Genomic DNA, 20,764 nt, shown 5'->3' with positions numbered 1-20,764 from the left:
CCGGCCCCGCTCAGGCAGCTGCGGGACAATAGGCGCCAGCCTCGGGGCGCCCCGCGCAAGCCAAGCCGACGGGGCTGCGCTTCCCACCCTCCCGCTCGCGCGCGTAAAGATAAGCCCCCCTCGGCCCTGGGGGGACGGCTCCTTGGCCCCGAGGCGCCAGCAGCCCGCCGCACGCACCCTCGCCGAGAAGGGGGACGGAAGGGCTGCGTCTCCAGCGCCGGGGCTGCGCGCGAATGGCCGCCGCCGCCGCCGGTGGGTTGAGGCAGGTCAGCCTTGCGCATTGCCCGGCGGCGGTTTGCGGCGCGCGGAGTTGGCGTTGGGATGCTTTAGTCCAGACTCTGTGATGTCATGTAGGCAGGCAAGGGCGAATTTGCACGGTGGGGTTAAAAACGTGGCGCTTGTGTTTGAAAAGCTAAACGTTGTACTTCCCCCCCTTCCTATAAACGGGTCTTGGCACGGGATAGCTTTACCTAAATGGCTGTAAGGCACTCGTTTGCAAACGTGCCGCCATCGGAAATGATGTGCGCTCAAGAAAAACCCATAAGTGTCACGGGATCCCTGCAGGCTGTTGAAGGTGGGGAGGGAGGATGTTTTCTCTAGAGCACACACATGGCACATGTCAAGCGCAAGCCACACCTATTAGCCTCCTTCGCTATGCCTCGTAGTTCTGCATAAATCAAAGAGGTTACTTAAAACGCAGGCAACTCTCTTTGTTGTGTTTGCTTGTTGCAGAGGTCCTTTGATAGTGATGGAAGAATTGAAAGGGTAAAGAGGCGGTTCTTAGCGGCATTTGACGCGGCCGCACTTTACCGAAGAGCCGGGTGTTGTGTCTGTGTCTGGGTTGATAATCAGCAGGAGCAGAGAGAAGCTTTGGTGGAGGTTTTGTTTTGCTTGGTGTTGGCTTTTTTCCCGGATTTTCTTATCTTCTATGGTCTCTTCTAGAACAGCTAGTTCACCTGTACTCTGGGCTTGGCATTGAACATAACAGGAGCTGAATACAAACAAACTCAGCATAACAGAAACTGATCATAATTGAACTAATAGGGATTACTTTTTAATTGGATCCAGACTCATAGAATAATAGGACTTGAGAGACAGAGACACAGAAGCCAGAAGAGAAGAAGCAAGGGAAGAAGGAAGAAAGAAGAGGAAGCAGCAGACAAGGAGCAGATAAGACTTTAAATAAACTTTTTAAAGAGCCTGTCTGTATAATGGCATATTGGTACAAGTGCTTGTGAAACTGTATTTGACTATTGTCAAACTATAATAAGCTGGTGGATTAATTGATTATTGGGAAATCTTATTTTTTATTGAATGTTTAGAGCCTTTTAAGCATTAATTGATATGTAATTAATTGAGAAATTTGATATACACTTTATGAACTGAAATACTGATTTTTGAAGGGTGAATTAACGGGTGGAGTTGATTTATCTTAAATTGATGGGATTGGTTTTATGAATATTGAATTGTTATAGGCTATTCCAAGCAGAAATTGGTAGGTTGGGGTGAAGAGTAAACTGAGAAGGAAGCAAGCCATTAGATTTGGCTTAGCAAGGTTGTAAATGACAGAAACAAAGATTAAAAAATATCAGCAAGGAACCCCATCGCCGGGGGGAAGTAAAATGACTCCAGGCGCTGCCACCCAAGATGCACTAGAGAAATTGCAGAAGAGCGTCACAGCTGGATTTAAGAAAAGCCATGAAACAATGGACGAACTAAGAACAGATCTGATGGGCGAGATAAAGAAGACAAATGATCAGCTGGTAGAATTTCAAAAACAAGTACTGGCCAATACGCAACAAGTACATGAATTAACCGCTAAAGTAGACAGAGTGGAAGAATGGAACAAACAGACAAGAGACATAGCTAGAAGGAACCAAACAGAGTTGGTGGAGATGGAAGACCGTCTGATGAAATTGGAAATGGAGAAAGCAGCAACAATTCTGCGGTTTCAAAATATACCTGAAGAGAGGGATGAAGACCTACCCAGTAAAATAATGGATATTTTAACAGTGGATGAGGTAGAATTACTAGAAGAAGGTCCAAGAGACATCTTATGGGCCAAAAGAGTCTCATCAAGCTACATAAGGAAGTTTAAACTCCCCAGGGAGGTCCAAGTTAAACTTTTGCGATCAGAAACAACAGAAAGAGTTCTGAGAAAAACTAGAGAGTGTGAAATTAATTGGAAGGGAAACAAAATAAAAATTTTGAAAGAGATACCCTGGAGTGTAAGACAGAGGAGGTTTAAATTCAAGAAATTGTCCACATGGCTAATCAAGCATGAAATTCAGTTTAGATGGTTATTTCCACAAGGCCTCTTTTTTACATTTCAAGCGAAGAGGTACAACATCACTACTGAGGCAAAGATGGAAGAATTTTGGACCCAATATGTGGAACGGAGTGGATCGGAGTCAGGGGGCGAACAACCAGATGAGGTTCAGGAATCTCCGGCGGGAGAATCCCCTAAGGAGAAACGTGACAAGATAAAGACAAGACTCCAGAGTAAGAAGGAATTCAAGATACCTGATAGTAAGGAACCGGCAAAATGAATCCTAAAGCAGAAACTAGAATACTCTCTTTGAACGTCAACGGATTAAATGAACCCGGAAAGAGGAAAAGAGTCTTTCAACAATTACGGAAATCTGGCGCACAAATTATTTGTTTACAGGAAACTCATATTCGGAAAGATAATGTAAAGTACTTAGAAAATAAGAAATTGGGAGTCTTATACGCTTCATGTGACCCGCAGAAGAAGAAGAAGGGAGTAGCAATTTTTATTCCTAAACAGATTAATTCGAGATGCCTATATTCGGATGAGCAAGGAAGAATTCTTATCGTTGAAGTGGAACTAAATGGCCAGAAAACAATTTTGGGCAATATATATGCCCCCAATGAAAATCAGGAAAAATTCTATCAAGATTTGTATCTTAAGCTTAGAGAGATGAATTCGGATAGATACTGCATTATAGGAGACTATAACGCGATATTTGATGTGAAACTGGATAAAAAATATGAGGATGTTCAGAAGAAAAAAACGAAGACTCGAAATCTACTACCAAACTCCTTTTTGAAAATGGCTGAGGAACTGAACCTAGTAGATGCTTGGAGAACAAGAAATCCGAGTACAGCAGATTTTACTTTTTATTCACAACCACATAAGTCTTGGTCAAGAATTGACATGATTTGGATGTCGTTAGAAATGATACTGTCAGTTAATCATGTGGATATTCTTCCTCAATCGTATGCGGATCATAGTCCAATTTCGGTGGTATTCCAGGAACAAAAAAGAAATTTTAGATGGTCTTTAAATTTACAAATTTTGAAGGAATCTAAGTTTTTGGAAGAAGCTAAAAAAGAAATACAAGAATTTTTTAAACGTAATTTGGAAAAGGATACAAAGATTCCAATCATATGGGATGCATTCAAGGCCTTCTTTAGGGGTGTGGCTATCCGTTATTCATCAAGGAGGAAAAGGGAACAAAGGAAGACTTACAATGAACTATTGACAAAGCTGAATTGCTTTGAAAAGCAACAGAAAGCGGCGAACTCAAATGGGATTAGGACCAAAATTACAGCTACTCAGCATCAGATAAATACTCTCCTGGCAGAGGAAATTGAGAGGAAGTTAAAATGGACAAGACAAAATTATTTTGAAAATGCAAATAAAGTGAGTAGATGGTTGGCGTATAGACTGAGGAAAGAGAAGGAGAAAAAGATCATAAAGATGTTAAGAAATGAGGCGGAGGAGGAGACTTTCCAAAATTCTCAAATGAAATTAATTATTCAAAATTTCTATCGGAATTTGTATAAGAAACAGAAGATTGATCAGCAAAAACAAGAGACTTATGTAAAAGAAGTGGAACTGAAGCAATTAACAAAGGAACAACAAGTAAGTTTAGAGAGCCCAATTTCAATGCAGGAAGTAGTTGAAGCTATTAAAACTCAAAAAAGTAACAAGACGCCGGGTACAGACGGACTGCCGATTGAATTCTTCAAAGTTTTCGAAGATGAGTTGCTGCTGCCCTTTAAGAGAGTATTGGAAAATGTTTACAACACGGGGGAGATTCCGGAATCGTGGAAAGAGGCCTTAATTTCTCTCATACACAAAGAAGATTCTGACCCAGCAGAAATTAAAAATTATAGACCAATCTCTCTATTGAATAGTGATTATAAGATCTACGCAACAATATTAGCAAATAGATTGAAGAAAGTTATCAGAAGTATAGTTCATGAAGATCAAACAGGTTTTGTCCCGGAACGTTTAATGAACCAAAACGTGAGACTGTTTCTGAATGCAATTGAATATTATAGGGAACATTCAGATAAAGAATTCTCGGCGATTTTGATAGACGCGGAAAAGGCTTTTGACAATGTCAACTGGAACTTCATTAAAGAGACATTGGCAGGAGTTGGATGTGGAGAAAGATATTGCTCAATGGTCGAAGCAATTTACACGAAACAGACAGCCAAAGCTAATTTTAATGGAGTAACGACGGATTCAATAGAAATAGAACAAGGTACAAGACAAGGGTGCCCTCTATCTCCACTACTTTTTATATTGACTTTGGAGCCGCTGATTAAGAAGATAAGAGAAGATTCCCAAATTCAAGGAATTAGAATAAATAATACAGAATTAAAGACGTTGGCATTTGCAGATGATTTGGTATTTATACTAGAACAACCTATGTCATCGATAGAGCGCCTTAAACAAAGACTGAATGAGTTTGGAGAAGTATCTGGATTTAAATTGAATGCCACTAAAACTAAGATTCTATTGAAAAATATGGAAAAGGATCAAATTGAAAGATTGGAGCAGCTCTCAGGATTTAAGAATGAAAAAAAGGTTAAATATTTAGGAATATTCCTGACTAATAATTTAAAGAATCTATATAGGGATAATTACGAAAAAATTTTGAAAGAGATCCGTAGGGATCTAATGAAATGGAAAGATCTACAGATTTCACTTCTTGGTCGAGTCGCTACAATTAAAATGAATATACTTCCGAGAATTTTATTTTTATTTCAAACGATTCCAATTGCATTACCCAAATCCTTCTTCCAACAACTTAACGAGTTGACTAGAATGTTTATTTGGCAGGGTAAGAAGGCCAGAATAAAAATGAAAGTCATGCAAGACACTAAGCTAAGAGGAGGATTTGCTCTCCCAGACTGGAAATTATACTATAAAGCGTGCTGCATTGCGTGGCTGAGAACTTGGTGTAAATTGGACAATAAAAGGCTACTGTCCATAGAGGGCGATGGTCTGGGAGAAGGTTGGCATAGTTATATGTGGTATAAAACTCCTACTAAAACCGGGCGGTTTCTCAGACATGAAATAAGAAGAGCTTTGTATGCGGTCTGGAGCGAAATAAAAGTACTGTATAAACAGACGCCAAAATGGATTTCCCCGATAGAGGCTTCGTCGCATCCTAAATTATATAATTGGGAAAATCAACAGGACTATGCTTATCTGTTAAATGACCACAATGAACTGATTGAAGAAGAAGTTTTAAAGCTATCTTGGTGGCTACAATGTCAAGTGAGATCGAGATTTCGAAAAGATAAAGAAATAGGTTTTGGGAATTCCGACTCTGATCTAGATTTGATTTTGGAGTCTAAACAAAAATTAATTGCCAAGGTATATGAATGGCTGCTCCAAGCCAAGATGCAGGATGAAGTGGTGAAAGAAGCCTGGATTAGATGGTTGAAAGACTTTGGTTACAATATAGATCTGGAAGAGTGGGAGAAGCTATGGAAGCAGAATATGAAGTTAATAAAACCAGCAGACCTCAAAGAAAATGTGTATAAAATGGTTTATAGATGGTATCTCACTCCAGACAGATTGGCAAAAATATATCCCTCTTACTCCAATAAATGTTGGAAATGTACCGAAGTCAAAGGTTCTCTGTTCCATATATGGTGGCATTGTAAAAAGGCCAGGAAATATTGGACACAAGTCAATATCTGGATTCAAAAAATTCTGAAAATACAAGTAAAGCATGTTCCGGAACTGTATCTCATAAACATTTGCAGACAAAATTTACCAGCGACCAAGTTGAAATTAGTGTTGTACATAGTTACAATTGCCAGAATCTTATATGCTAAGTACTGGAAGGAGGACAGAACTCCTAACAGAGAAGAATTTATATCTAAACTTTTTGAAACGGCGGAAGCAGATTTGATGACCACCCGATTAAGAGGTGGTAATGTGCAGAAATGTCGGGAGGAATGGGACCCTGTATATGACTGGGTTAAAAACAGAGGTTATGATATATGATAGGTTTTGATATATGATATATGACATATGTTATATGATATAAGACATATAAAAACAGAGTATATCAGGATAATGTATAGATGAAGCATTGAACTGTGTAATGCTTTTATGTTTAACCCCCCTATCCCTCTCCAGTGTGGGTGGTTGGTAGTTGGTAGGGGATGATGTGGTAGGGAGTAGTATGTATATTGTGTTGTGTATTGTGTTGTTTTTTATGTTATATGTTTCATGTTATTAGTGTGTTAGCATTTTGTTATGTTTGTAGTTGATTTTTAGTAATAAAACTTTAAAACTTTAAAAAAAAAAAAAAAAAAAAAAAAAAAAAAAAATAGTGATGGAGCAAATGATTTCAGGCCAAGTTTTCCACTACTGACAATTTCACTGAAGAACCGTATCAAGGTTGAAAAAAACCCATCAGTTCATAGAACACATTTATAAATTATGCTGGATAGAGAAACAAAGTTCACATTGTGATATGTAAAGATTACACGTATCTATTCTACTGTGTAATGATGTGAACTTCCTGCAATTGCATTTCTTGAACTTGACTTTTGCATTTTTGAACTCGCAATTGCATTTCTCCCAACATACACGAAAGCTGATAAATATGCTACCTTCAGACTTATCATTTACCATTGTTGCTAATACCCGTGTTGCTAAAATATGGCCTGCTGCAAGCCTGCATATGACCCACAACAGTTTATGCCCCAATAACGTTAAGGTGCCGCTAGAGCCTTGCTGCAGCAGATCAGTAGCTGCTCCTCTGCAATACAGCTTTGGCCTGCAATCTGAAATATAATTAACACATACTTTGCAATAACTTGCTGGACAGTAATTCTGAGTAAATATGTTTTGGAGTCCACTTCACAAAGTAGGGTTGCCAAGTCCAATTCAAGAAATACCTGGGGGCTTTGGGAGAGGAGCCTGGAGACTTTGGGGGTGGAGCCAGGAGCAAGGTCCTGACAATCATAATTGAACAACAAGGGAGTTCTGGCCATCACGTTTAAAGGGACCGCACACCTTTTAACTGCCTTCCCTCCATTGGAAATTATGGATAGGGGCACCTTCTTTTGAGGCTTATAGAATTGGACCCCCTGGTCCAATCCTTTTGAAACTTGGGAGGGTATTTTGGGGAGAGGCACTGGATGCTATGCTGAAAATTTGGTGTGTCCCCCCCCCCCCGAGGTCCAGATACCTGCGGATCAATTCTCCATTATACCCTATGGGAATTGGTCTCCATAGGGAATAATGGAATCCCCAGCAGACATTTCCCTCCCCCCCTTTCTGATGAGCCTGAAACGCGGGGGGGGGGGGAGGGTGTCTCCAAACCAGGGGTTCCCCTGCCCCCACCTGGGGATTGGCAACCTTATCGCAAAGTGTACCTTTGCAATAAGTCGTGCGGCTTCTTAGATACTAACGGCATACATTTTTCTTGGGTAAGGAGCTCGCTTCAACAGATGGTTGGTTATATAATAGGGCTAAGTCAAGGGGCTCTAGACCACCGAAGTTTATATGCCACAGTAGATCTGTTACCCCAAGATTGTTTACAATAATAATAGCATTTTATATATATCCCGCCCTCCTCACTGAAGCAGGCTCAGGGCGGCTAACAACATAATGAATCTGTACAATAAGTTATACACCAATTTTTAAAATCAACGTTCAACTTAAAACATTCCAATTTAAAATTAACATTTCTGGTGCTAGTCTATTAGATGCAAGTATGTATGATGGCAGAACCACTTAAGATAAGTCCCTCAATCAGTCAGGTAAAGGCCATCCTAAAAGGGAAGGTCTTGCAGGCCCTGCGGAACTGTTCAAGGCTCCGGGCCCGCACTTCTTCCGGGAGCTGGATCCAGAGGTGTGGAGCTGCAACGGAGAAGGCCATTGCGTGCGTTTGCTGCAGGCAAGCAGCTGCTACTCCTAGGGATTTGTGTGTGTGTGTGTGTTTGCTGAGCGGCTCCCCCCTTGCTCTGGCCCTGGGCGCGTGGGCGGCGCCTTTCCACGGCCCAGCAGGCAGGAGAGGGCGATGGCGCTTTCGGCGGCCTCGGGTGCCGCGAGCAGCAAGCTCTGGAGGCTGAGCAACTTCCTCATGGCCGCCTTCTTCGCGCTAGCGGGGGCTGTGCAGGTCGGCGGCTGCCCTGGGCTCGGCGCTGGGGGGGCTGGAGAAGAACTGGGCTCTTGCATATAATTGGAATCGGCACCTTTAAGCACGGGGCGCTTTGACACGCGGCTGCAGGGAATCCTCCTGGGGGACCCTTTCTCCTAGGAAGGGCTTAGAGAGCGGCTTGCTGGGGAATATCGGGGCAGAAGGCTTCGTGCCCGATTAAGGAAAGCTGCTCACGGCCTGAGTTCCATCCCCCGGCGGAAGCTGGGTTTTCAGGTAGCCGGCTGGAGGTTGACTCAGCCTTCCGTCCTTCCGAGGCCGGTAAAATGAGGACCCAGCTTGCTGGGGGGAAAGTGTGGATGACTGGGGAAGGCAATGGAAAACCACCCTGTAAAAAGTCTGGCGTGAAAGCAATGTCACCCCATAGTCAGAAACGACTGGTGCTTGCACAGGGGATTACCTTTGACCGACTAACTAGCTTTGCATGTAAATGTTGAGTTGTAAATAAGGGGTAAGTCTAAATAGCACAGCATATGCTCCTTTGGAAAACTAATATTCCATTCAGCTATGTGGTGTCCCTTGTGTTGTGATGGTTATGGTTAATTCTAGGGAGATAACTTTTGAGGAAGATGTACTAAGAATAACTTTTGTGGACGAGCAGCTAGGAAAAGCGGTTACATCTGGAGATGCTTGTCATCATTTATTATAACTTATTTCAGAAGCTATTCACAAGGAGGGGACTTTTTAAATTTGCCATAGGATCACGTTGCTAGTTGTGATGTTTTTCTGTCATTGTGTAATATGGAAGGACCATATGTATTTTTGTTAACTATAAAACATAGTATCCATAAAGCACAGTGATTGTTTTGGTATTTGTAACGGGTGTCAGTGTAGTTCAACACTATGAGGACAGTTTGGTGTGGTCTGAAATGCTGTAAACGACGTGTGTTAATAGGTGTAAAATATGTGAAGGCAGGAAGAAGCCCCTAGCAGAAATGAGGGCTGCAGTCATTTCACTCTAACAGGAACGAGGAGGGAATGTTAGCGATTACCACATGAGCAATAACATGAATGAAGCAATAAAATCTATTTCAGTACACAAAAATAAATACAATAATATGTACACAACCTAAAATTGCTGAATTGCATTTGGGTGAAATCTATATGCAGTGAGCAATCTGCTGGTAAGCGGTAATGTAATAATCAGATGAAATATTACATCTGGGTGAATGCAGTTGAAGTTCAAATTCCAGCAATTTGCCGCTTTGAGTACTAGGACCACTGAATTTGAACTGGTGACTCCAGGCTGAAGAAAGAAAAAAAAAACAGGCTCTTGACTACTGTTCTTGACTTGGGCGTAGCAGAACATGGAGGGAGCTAAAAGCCAGCTAAAAGAAATATAGGCAAAGTAATAATTGGAGAGGTATATTTTCAAAAGGCCCTTTTCCCCATTCTGATCTTGCATGAAAATAAAAGGAGTAGTAGTTAGGAACAAGCTCAGTTGGAATGATACACTACACCAATACTGAAGGAAGACCCTCTGAAGGATGCTGCAGCTGTGATGAGACCTCCTTGTCTTATTGTGCTGGGAAGATGATGGAGCATTGTCTTTACCAGTCTTCACCAGCAAGGTATAATGGAGAAAGAATGAAGATTCTTTCAATGGAATTGGTCTTCCATTTACCTTGTAGTGCTAAGGCTCCCATTGTCCTTGTGGGGAAGGGGGGAAAATGCCAACTTGTTCATTCCATGTTATGAGTTCTAGCAGTCTGCTTCCACTTCTCACAGTTGAGATCACTAGTATTTACAGCATGGATGAAGATGGCATGATCTTTGTGAGGGTATACAAGCTGACTGATTATTCTGCATGTGTGAATTAGTAGGCTAAATACTGTGTATGTGAGTTATTTAACATGCCTTCCAAGAGATGTTGTTTTTTTATTTCACATGGCTGATTGAGAATGAATTAAGCAAACCCCTGGAATTTTCTGTTTAAATGCTCAGATGTCACTGATTTATTGATCAGCAGGAGGAATTTTTATGTTGTGGAAATAGTTTAATGTTTGAATTTGTTCCCTGCCTTCTTTGTTTCAGGTCAATGACCCTGATCCAGGATTTTGGATAGTGAGTATTAACTGAAAGGCTATTGTAGATGAGGATGAACTTAACGTTGGTATAGATGCTAAACTTAAAACCCTATTGCCTATTGGAAGCCCTCTTTTCTTTATTTAATACTACTAAGAGGGATGTGGAATGGTATAGTATAGCCTGATCTCATCAGATCTCAGAAGCTAAGTAGGGTTGGTACTTGAATGGGGGACCACCAATAAAGACTTTGTAGAGGAAGGCAACAGCAAACCATCTTAGCTTAATCATTTGCATTGAAAACCCTTTCAGGTCACTGTAAATCAGCTATGACTTGATAGTGCTTTACACACACACACACACACACAAGTGCTACCAAATAACATATGACTTGAAACATCAGACTGCATAATTCTATACTTATCATTAGTGATAAAATGGGCAATTCTATCAGCAGGATCTTTTCTCTTTATGAATAGCTTTGTGATCAAAGGGCACTTGTGTGAACAAATGAAACCTCCTTATGCTACTGGGTTCCTTTACCGCTGCCTCTGTAAATCCAGCACCAATTTCTTTCTTGTAGCTTTTGGTGGGATAGTGTTGCTGTTACCAGTCCTTGCTGATAGTTACTTTATTGTTATGGCAATCTGACTTGGCTGTTTTGGCTTCTCTTTAGTCCTGCCTTGATTCATTTCTTGTATCTTGCTTTCAGGTTGCCTACGCTGTGCCTGCAGCTCTCACACTGGCTGTCAGTCTTCATCCACCAGTTGCTGGTATAGTACTGATGCATTAAATAGATTCCCTCCTTGAGCCCCAACAGAGTTAGGCCTCAGTGAGCTGCATTTCTTCCTCCCTGTTTATGTTAACATTTATTATAGTTTTATTTCCTGGTTAGAAGTGAAAAAAACAATCCCCAGCAGCTAATTTCCCATACTGGAAAGTTGGACCACACTGTTACTACCATTTAACATTTAGGTGGTATAGTATTCCATATTTAGCATCCAGGGGTATTATGGTTGTCTTCCAATGGGACCTCTTAATTCTTTGAACACTGTTTTCTATTTGCAACTTGTTTTCATTCCAATTTGTTTTAATGTTGTCAATTTTTTTTCTGCCTTACACTTACAATGCTCTTTTGGCTTTTCTAGATTTCCCATTTGAGACCTCTGAATTCTTTTTTAACATTCATAACATAGGGAAGGTAGAGAAAGAAGTACTTTTCTCCCTTCCTCACAATACAAGAACTCATGGATGCTCAATGAAATTGCTGAGCAGTCGGGTTAGAATGGATAAAAGGAAGTACTTCTTCACTCAAAGGGTGATTAACACATGGAATTCACTGCCACAGGAGGTGGTGGCAGCTACAAGCATAGGCAGCTTCAAGAGGGGATAAACAAATGGAGCAGGAGTCCATCAGTTGCTATTAGCCACAGTGTATTGTTGGAACTGTCTGTCTGGGGCAGTGATGCTCTGTATTCTTGGTGCTTGGGGGAGGGCAAGTGGGAGGGCTTCTAGTGTCCTGGCCTCACTGATGGACCTCCTGATGGCACCTGTTTTTGGATTTTTTTTGGCCACTGTGTGACAGAGTGTTGGACTGGATGGGCCATTGGCCTGATCCAACATGACTTCTCTTATGTTCTTTTCTAGTCACAATTCATTCTAATTTTTTCATAATTTTTTTTCTCCTTACACTTGTTCTTCTGGCATTTCCTACTTGATATAAGTGTTTTTTTAAGCTGGAGTATACATTGTGCTAACTTAACATCACCTATGTTAACAATGATTTCTGTCTGTCCATTGCACTGAAATATTTTGCTGTTCTTACATTTAGAAATTATTGTGCTTCTGGGTTCTTTAATTGTTGAAATGTGTTTCTTTATTAATTCTAGGTTAGTACAAATTTGCTTACTTTTTCTTTTTAATGGTGAATTCCAGGGTGCTTTTTTTTGCAGAAAAAGCCCAGCAAGAACTCATTTGCATGTTAGGCCACACCCACGATGCCAGGACTGCGTTCCTATGTGTTTTTGCTCAAAAAAGCCCTGGTGAATTCTGTCATATCCTGATTACTTTTTCCTACAGTTCATATCCTTATCAAGTCTTTTCTGCAAGTCACAACTGGAATTAAGGTGCTCTGGTGGTGTTTCTTCTGTTTGCTGCAATGTGAAATCCCCACATATATTAGTGATTCATTTAATCTTTTAAGATATTCTGTACCTTCATGTTTTTGTCTGATTTAGTGATCTCTAATATGTTCTGGCTACAGCATCAGTTTTTTGTTCTCTTTATTGTTGACTGAAAACTGCGGAAGAGATCATCCAAGAAAAAAGAATTCTGTATCAATGTGTGCACTTTGCTGTTTTATATCTATTTCTTACTACATTTCTTAGGTAACATTTTATGGAGGAGTCTGTTAGATCTTCACTTAGCTGCTTGTGTTGTTGGTTCTGCCATTTTGGGGTATTCTTTGTCGGCTAATGCTCGAAAGAACATCTTACATGAAGAAGAAGGCAGGTAAGTTATGAAGTCTTTATTGCACCAATTCCACATTGTTATGATAAGTAGAAGTCTCTCATCTCCAGCAGTTGTCTCTAGCATGGCCTCATTCATGCAATTAATGAAATAATCTGTCCCAACCATTTTTTAAAAAAAAATTACATTTCTAGCCCTTGTGAGGGGACAATAAGGATGCACCTAGCAGCGCCATCTGAAGAAGAGAAACATCCCTGTAAGTCCATTGAAGTCAGTGGGCCTACAAAAGTGTAACTAATTAAGACTGCCTTGTATATTGTGTGCCCTAAAGAACCGGAAGGCATATAGAAGGAATAGGACAAGCATACTCGAATCGACCAGGTAGATGGTGAATAGAAGTTGTAAACTGTCTGCATGTGGATATCAAAAGAACACAACAATAGCATTGGGCTGATATTTTAGAACACACACTGTAGATTTTTAGTCTTTTTATCATTATACAGTATAATTGATTTGTAAATCTAACTTTCTGCTTTTATTCTGAAAAACAGTGAAATTGGGCCATGGTTAAGGGACTTTTTATATACAGAAGTGAGGCAGGATCTTCCCTTGTGTGTGCCATTTAAAAGGCTGGTAGTGGAAACTGCCGTCAAGTTGCAGCCGACTTATGGCAGCTCTGCAGAGTTTTCAAGGCAAGAGACAGACAAAGCTGGTTTGGCATTGCCCGCCTCTGTGCAGAAAGCCTCCACGCCCTTGGTGTTCTCCCATCCAATTGCTAACCAGGGGCAACCCTGCTTAAGCTCCAAGATTTACAACATTGGGGCATTCAAAAATGATAGCGGTCTGGCTGTCTAAGCCGCTGGAAAGCAATCTGATGCAGTTACCCCGGTCTAAGCCCAGTGGAGCAACTCTGCACAGGATAGTCCAGTTGGCTGCTGTTCTGGGTAACTAGAATCTATATCCTATATTCATGTTGGCGGTGGATAATTATTTGGTAATTTTAAGAAAGTTGGTGTGATATAATCCCCTGATCATATGACAAGTATGGAATTAAAGCATCTGAAATCCGCTGTGAGGTACTTCGATAATATTCTTTGCAATTGTTGGATTCTGTATTCTTTTGGATCTGAGCTCAGGTGCAGATGGATGATAGCTTTTCAAAGCATCGGAACGGTAATTGTTCATAGTGCATAGTGCGTATGTCCAGTTTTTGTGTCCCGCCCTGGTTCCTGGTCAGGCTAATTTTGCAGGCTTCCAGGACACTTCTGAGCTTTAACCCTGGAAAAGTCGAGACATCCACAGTGTGAACAGTGCTGCTGCAATATGCATTAGACACACATACTTCTCAAATTTGATTGGATAGTACTCATGCCAAGTAAAATCCTTCTTTTCCAGCCTAGACCTGATACTAGTCTGATCAGCTTTGTTTTGTTAAAAATTATGTAGCATTGGGATGGGGGGGGGGGGTGAGGTAGAACTGAAAATTAGAAATACTGACCAAATATCTCTTCTCCCCCCCCCCCCCTACCAAGACTCCCATCTCTTCCATCATGTTTGTATAGTTACTGAGCTTCCTGTGTCTTGATATGGCTGCTTCTACAGTTGGCTTCAAGCAAAAGTTTGTTCCCTTTGCTTCAGATAAACCATTTTTATGTCTTCATAGTAAATGTCTATATTATTACTCACTGCTAAATGTACTTGCATATGGCTTATTCTATAGGTACATACATATGGCTTGCTTTTTTTAATAGAGAGCTATTCGGTCTGTTGATCGTTACAGTCTGGATGAGCCTGTGTCGTTCAGCAAGGTGAGTCTTTTCACCTGCTTGTTTCAGCTTATTTGTTGTGGTACATGACAGCCAGGTGGTTATTTTCGTAATGTTCATTGCTGCCTTCTCCCTCAAAAGGACATTGGTTTTTTGATGCCCTGCTTCTTCCCTACATTCCTGGTCCTTCCACCCCACTGAGCAAACTTTGGAGCCTTCCTCCAACACAAGTGGTTCTTCCTCTAAAGTTGGAGGAACATACCATATGTTAGAGGAATTTCTGCCAGCTTATAGCTGTCTACATGCCAGGGACTCAGAGCTGCTTTGTTTATTATGGGAAAGGCAAGTTGCATTTTTTTGTTTTCCTAATATGTGCAGACATGATGTGTGTTTGCCAAATGTTTTTGGACTCCCATCTACACACACACTCACTCACTCTCCCTCTCTCCCCCCCTCCCTCAATTTCTCTCCCACCCTTCCCTATCCAAGAGGGAACTGAGAATTCTAGGTTGGGGTCTAAGTGTTGCTATCTCCGACCACATGCCTAGTAGAATATCTCTCGCCTTGCAGGTCCTGCAAAATTGTTTCAGGTCCCACAGGGCCCTGGTCTCACTAGACAAGAGAGTGCCACCAAGTGGACGCCGGGGCCAAAAAGGCTGTTCCTGGTCAATGGTAGATAGGTCACTTTTGAATCGGGGATGCCCAACCAATTATCATTGGCTGAGCACAGAACTCTTTGGGGGACATACCTGGAGAGCTGGTCCTGCAGATATGCTGGCCCCAGACCATTTAGGGCTTGAAAGGGCAATACCAAAACCTTAAAACCTGATCTGATACTCAACTTGGATCCAGTGCAGCTGGTGGAGCACTAGTTGAATATGCACCCTCAAAGCAGTACCCATAAGGACCCTTGCAGCTGCATTCTGGACCAGCTGCGGTTTCCAGGTCAGCGTTAAGGAAGCCCTGAGTAAAGCAAGTTACAGTAATCCAGCCTGGAGTTGACTGTTGTATGTATCACTGTAGCTAGGTATTGAGACATGTAGGGAGCTAGTAACCTAGCCTGTCATTAGGGTTGCCAATCTCCAGGTGGGGGCATGGGCTCCCCTGGTTTGGAGGCCCTCCCTCCACTTCAGGGTGATCAGAAAGCAGGGGGCATGCCATTATACCCTATGGAGACTGATTGCCATAGGATATAATGGAGAATTGAACTGTTGCTTTCTGGGCGGCTGGTTTTTGAGGTAACAGCACCAATTTTTTCAGCATAGCATCTGGTGCCTCTCTTCAAAACACCCCCCAAGTTTCAAAAAGATTAGACCAGGGAGTCCAATTCTATGAGCCCCAAAATAAAGTGCCCCCGTTCTTCATTATTTCCAAATGGAGGGAAGGCATTTAAAAGGTGTGTGGTCCCTTTAAATATGATTACCAGAACTCCCTTTGGATTTCAATCATGCTTGTCACACCCTTGCTCCTTGCTTCACCCCCAAAGCCCCCTGGTTCCACCCCCAAAGCCTCCTGGCTCCATCCCCAAAGTCCCCAGATATTTCTTGAGTCAGACCTGTCAAATGTACCTGGCATAGATGGGAAAATGCCAGTTAGTCACACTGGTGATCTGTGCCTCCATTGAAAGGGAGAGTCCAGCAGCACCTTTAAGACTAACGAATTTTATTGTAGCATAAGCTTTCGAGAAACACAGCTCTCTTTGTCAGATGCATGGAGGACATGTAGAAACTGGCGAGATATATAGGTGGCAAGGGGTGGGGGGAGTGAATGCAGGAAGAGTGCCAGGTAAATGCAAAGCAATTACAAAAGTCATGAAAAAGGCAGAATATGCAAATCAGGCTGAATGTGACCCCTTCCTCCTTTTGATGAATCTGAATGGAATACCTGAAAGGGAAAGGCAGTTATTAATTGATACCATAGTATTTCAATCCTAGTCCAACTGAGTCAAATTTATATATGCATTTCATTCCACTTTTCAAGCAGCTTTGTTGGATTTTGTTTTTGAAATGGTGACCTTTACATCCTTGATGGAATGTCTTGGTAGATTGAAGTGTTCTCCTGCTGGTGTTAGGCTTCCCAACCCTCCCGCCGTGGCGGGGGACCCCAGGATTTCCACCCTCTTCCCCCGCTCCCCAAAAAACGGAAGCGGGGGGAGGGGGAAACGGCGCGGGGAGCATGGCGAGCCGCCCCATCCCGGAGCAGGCGAGGCCGCCATGCCGCCCCCTCCCCGCCCACCGCAGCTGCTCCTCCGAGATGGGCCCAGGCTGAGCCCATCTCGGAGGAGCAGCCAAGAGGCGGCAGCAGCGCAGGCAAAACCAGGGGAGGGCGGAGGCAGGCTAGGAGCATGGCGAGCCGCGAATCCGGGCCCTTCTTGGACCCGGACTCACGGCTCGCCACGCCCCTGGCCCGCCTCCACCCCCCCTCCGATTCTACCCCAGAGGCGGAGCGGAGTGGGCGAGGCCGCCGCACCGCTGCTGCCCCCGCCCCACCGCAGCTGCTCCTCCGAGATGGGCTCAGCCGCGGTGAGCGGAGAAGAGGTGGCAGCTGCGCAGCGGCGTCACCCGCTCCGAGATGGGGCGGCTCGCCACGCTCCCTGGCACTGTTTCCCCCCCTCCCTTCTAGCTCCACCCCAGTGTCTCCTGGCTCCACCCCCAAAGTCTCCTGGCTCCACCCCCAAAATCCCCAGATATTTCTGGGATTGGACTTGGCAACCCTAGCTGGTGTCTAGAGATTGCCATTTCTGATGTCAGATTTGTGTCCATTTATTCTTTTGTGTAGAGGTTGGCTGGTTTGTCCTATGTATACAGCAGAGGGGCATTGTTGGCACATGATAGCATGTATCACATTGGAGGATGAGCAACTCTAAGAGTCAGATTGTAGCTGACACCATTGGGTCCTGTAATCCTATTTTCTGGGTAGATATGTGGACAGAGTTGGCATCTGGGTCTGTTGTAGGTTCCGGTTCTTGTGTTGTGACTGTTAGATGGACCACGGTTGTTAGTGAGAAGTCGTTTAACAGAGTTGCCACTTTCTGGAAAGTCGGGGGAATGGAAATTGGTCAGGGAAATTGTGATTAAAATATATTCAAGCAGTGGATTTTTGACCTGCTGCTGCTAGAGCATGATCTGTTCTTGTGGCAACTGGAATAGAGAAGTAGCAGAATACAAGTAAAACTTAATGATGCCCTTTCCCAGCGCCACCTTTTTCTCAGCTCCACCCCCAGCAACCTGCCTAATGTGTTTGTGAGCTCTGTCCCTGCATGATTTCCAAGGTCTGCCTGTAGCATTTGCAAAGCAAGGCTAGATTAAACGTTTAGCAATATACAAACTTTAAACATCTAACTGTTTTCATCCCTACCTGCTAGTTTAGCTAGCATTTAACATATATAAAGATAAGCATGTTTTTGGGTCATGCTTGTGTATGGAATGTAAGTTTTGTCTCCTGCTAAACCCAGCACAGAGTTGCAAATGAATTTTGCCACTGTTAGATTTCACAGACTAGTACTTTCTACTCTGCACCATGCAAAGTACATTTTGCAAATGTGATTGCTTGTTCCTGCTGGAGTTTACAGAGTACCAGCTCTCTCACCCTCTTTCCTGGCTTCTCCCATCCAAGATTGCAAATGAAGGTTGTCTGCTTCTCTAGATCAGGGGTCCCCAATGCCCAGTCTGTGGATCGGTACCAGTCCAAGGCCTGTTAGCAACCCGGCCGTGCAGGGCCAGCCCTAGGATGCATAGTGCCCCAGGCAATCTCGCTGCCCCCCCGAGCTGCGCAGTGCCACCCCCCCCCCCCCCATGGCACTGCCTCCTCCCTTATTCTTCACAATTTTAAGGCACAGGAAGGGGCAGTGAAGCACTGCATTCCTGGGCTCTTTAAAGGCTGACCTCTCCCCCCCCCACTTCAGCTGATCGGCAGGAAAAACCACGCCAAAGGCTGGACTCCTATGCCCCTTTGGTGCGCTCACAATCAGCACTGGAGGCAGCAGCAATAAGCAATCCGCTGAAAAAGCAGCACCATGGGGAGGAGGCAAGGGTGGCAATAGAGCTGAGAACTCTAGGTGACCACTAGCAGTGTTCTGTTGTTGGTTCTCTTTGGTTTGTCCTGGAGTAGGCTGTTTTGGGGTACTGGTCTCATGGCTCATCTAACAGAGTCACCAGTTCCCTCCTCCCCTTCCTGCCTGTATCCACTCCCACCTCCATTCTCCTTGCCACTCCCCTTCCTGCTTCCACTCCCCCTCCCCTTACCTACCACCACCTATATATATCTCTGGCCAGTTTCTACATGTTCTCCACGCATCTGACGAAGAGAGCTGTGTTTCTTGAAAGTTCATGCTACAATTAAATTTGTTAGTCTTAAAGATGCTACGGGACTCTTCTATTTTGCAGCAACAGATTAACACAACTAACTCCTCTGGATCGATGACTGTTGTAAGAGAGGCATCTAAGATCACAACCAAGCTCTTGATAGCTGGCTTTGTTGTCAAAAGCACATCGTCAAGTGCTGGGAGTTGGCCTCCCACCCCGGCATCCCCTCAGCCCAGCCACAGGACCTCCATCTTCCATGGATTCAGTTTCGTCTGGCTGTGTTTCAGCCGCAGCTCCCAGCCACGTAGACCAATTATCTGGGGCCCTGTCCAGTGCTTAAAACCAAATCTCAGTATGAACGAGCAAGGTCCAGCACAATCTCTTGTGATTCTGGAGTGGGAATTCCGTTGCAGAAGGTCGGAGAGGAATAGGAAAAAAGAGGAGGCTAATGCAAGGGCTCAAGACAGCAGCAGGCTGAAGACCTGTTTACTGCCTAGTAAAAATGGCAATCTCTTTCAATCTGAAAATTAGCACAATTCTTTTTGAACGGAGGTAATTCTGTGCTTAAGATTTGAAATAGCAGGGCAATTCATATGCCCTGTGTTGACTGCAACCCCACCACTAACATTTCTCTACACTCGTAAGCCTAATGTACAGTTAGAATTCAGCAAGAAAAGTGATGAAGCAATTTCAAAAAAATCAGACGAGAGATGTTTTCTAGGAATTCATCCTAAATCTTTTTGAATTAATACCAGTAAGTTTCTTGATTATGTACATATTCCTTCAATCCAACCAAGCTAACTAGAGGACTGGCTGGGAGGTACTTATGGCCTGCTTCTAAGCATAATTTAAAGATCAAAACTGATAATGGGATATCCTATATTCTAGTAGATCAGACAGTCATAAATCACTTCTGCAGCATAGTTTCACTGATTTCTAGCCTCAGTTGTGCCCTCAAGTTATTTTATGCAAGGTAAATAATACTTTGCATTCGATCCTCCTCTCAGGATTTGATTTGCGATTGAACTACCCATGCTGGATCTTTCTTTTCTTCTCTTCCAGAAAAACCCTTGGTGGAGTTCATCTAGCTGTTGTAATTTTTCTCTCATTTTTCCCCTTTCTAATGTGGCTGTACATCTATGTAAACTCAGAGATGCGGGCATCCTGGCCATCTCACTGTAAAACCCTTATTTAAGGCGGAAATGAGCAGAATTCTGATGCCCATGAATGATTAATCAGCGATACTAATCAACAGGAACTGCAGCAGTGACCAAAATCAGTTAATTCCTGTGTACGTTAAGATACATAGGCCAGGGTTATATGTTAATTGCAGAGTCCTGGTACCTGTGAATGGACCAAATATGACAAAGGATACATCTGCGGAAGTTGATGGAACCCAGAGGTGGTTTGAGCTTTCTGTTTAAGCTGGTGGAATTCAAGATGAACATTGCCTCGAAGGACAATGATGATTGTGTTTGTTAGTGCAGTATAAATAAATGTACTAATGACTGAATAAGAATGCCTCTGCAGAGTCTGCATGAACAGTGGTATGTATTCCCACTCCTCAAGTTTAACCTGTCTGCACAGTACATCCTAGTACGTAACTCATAAGTGTAAGGATGTATCACTGGTGACCCAAGATAATTTATACCATAGTATTTCCTATCACTATGTATGAGAATGAAAATTGGACAATGAAGAAAGGTAACAGGAAGAAAGCTGTTTTATTTGAAAAGTGGTGCTGAAGAGTTTTCAA

General features: G+C 42.9%; 1 protein-coding gene across 4 annotated transcripts; it reads left to right on the top strand.

Annotated features, from left to right (window-relative positions):
• The first annotated feature begins 179 nt into the window (after positions 1-179).
• TMEM220 (transmembrane protein 220) lies at positions 180-20,521 on the top strand. 4 transcript variants are annotated; one of them, XM_060253377.1, is made up of 6 exons: positions 180-266; positions 10,479-10,508; positions 11,182-11,242; positions 12,857-12,980; positions 14,690-14,746; positions 20,071-20,521. In XM_060253377.1, exons 1-6 carry the CDS (start codon positions 234-236, stop codon positions 20,201-20,203), a joined length of 438 nt encoding a protein of 145 aa, XP_060109360.1. In that variant the 5' UTR covers positions 180-233; the 3' UTR covers positions 20,204-20,521. The 4 variants fall into 4 exon arrangements, with proteins under 4 accessions (XP_060109360.1, XP_060109359.1, XP_060109362.1 ...); XM_060253376.1 differs by lacking the exon at positions 180-266 and adding an exon at positions 8,265-8,405; XM_060253379.1 differs by lacking the exon at positions 180-266 and adding an exon at positions 8,265-8,405 and having other exon boundaries at positions 19,090-20,521.
• Positions 20,522-20,764: the final 243 nt, after the last annotated feature.

This window comes from Heteronotia binoei, chromosome 13 (assembly GCF_032191835.1).
Source record: "Heteronotia binoei isolate CCM8104 ecotype False Entrance Well chromosome 13, APGP_CSIRO_Hbin_v1, whole genome shotgun sequence".
NCBI lineage: Eukaryota > Metazoa > Chordata > Lepidosauria > Squamata > Gekkonidae > Heteronotia > Heteronotia binoei.
This window is presented reverse-complemented; position numbering and strand designations above follow the sequence as displayed.

What these genes read in the sequence shown, in the direction of transcription:
- TMEM220 (XM_060253376.1), top strand. Translation starts at nt 8,307, where the DNA reads ATGGCGCTTTCGGCGGCCTCGGGTGCCGCGAGCAGCAAGCTCTGGAGG. An exon ending in TCTTCATCCACCAGTTGCTG is followed by an intron (nt 11,243 to 12,856) that starts GTATAGTACTGA and finishes TACATTTCTTAG; the next exon opens with GTAACATTTTATGGAGGAGT. An exon ending in TTACATGAAGAAGAAGGCAG is followed by an intron (nt 12,981 to 14,689) that starts GTAAGTTATGAA and finishes TTTTTTTAATAG; the next exon opens with AGAGCTATTCGGTCTGTTGA.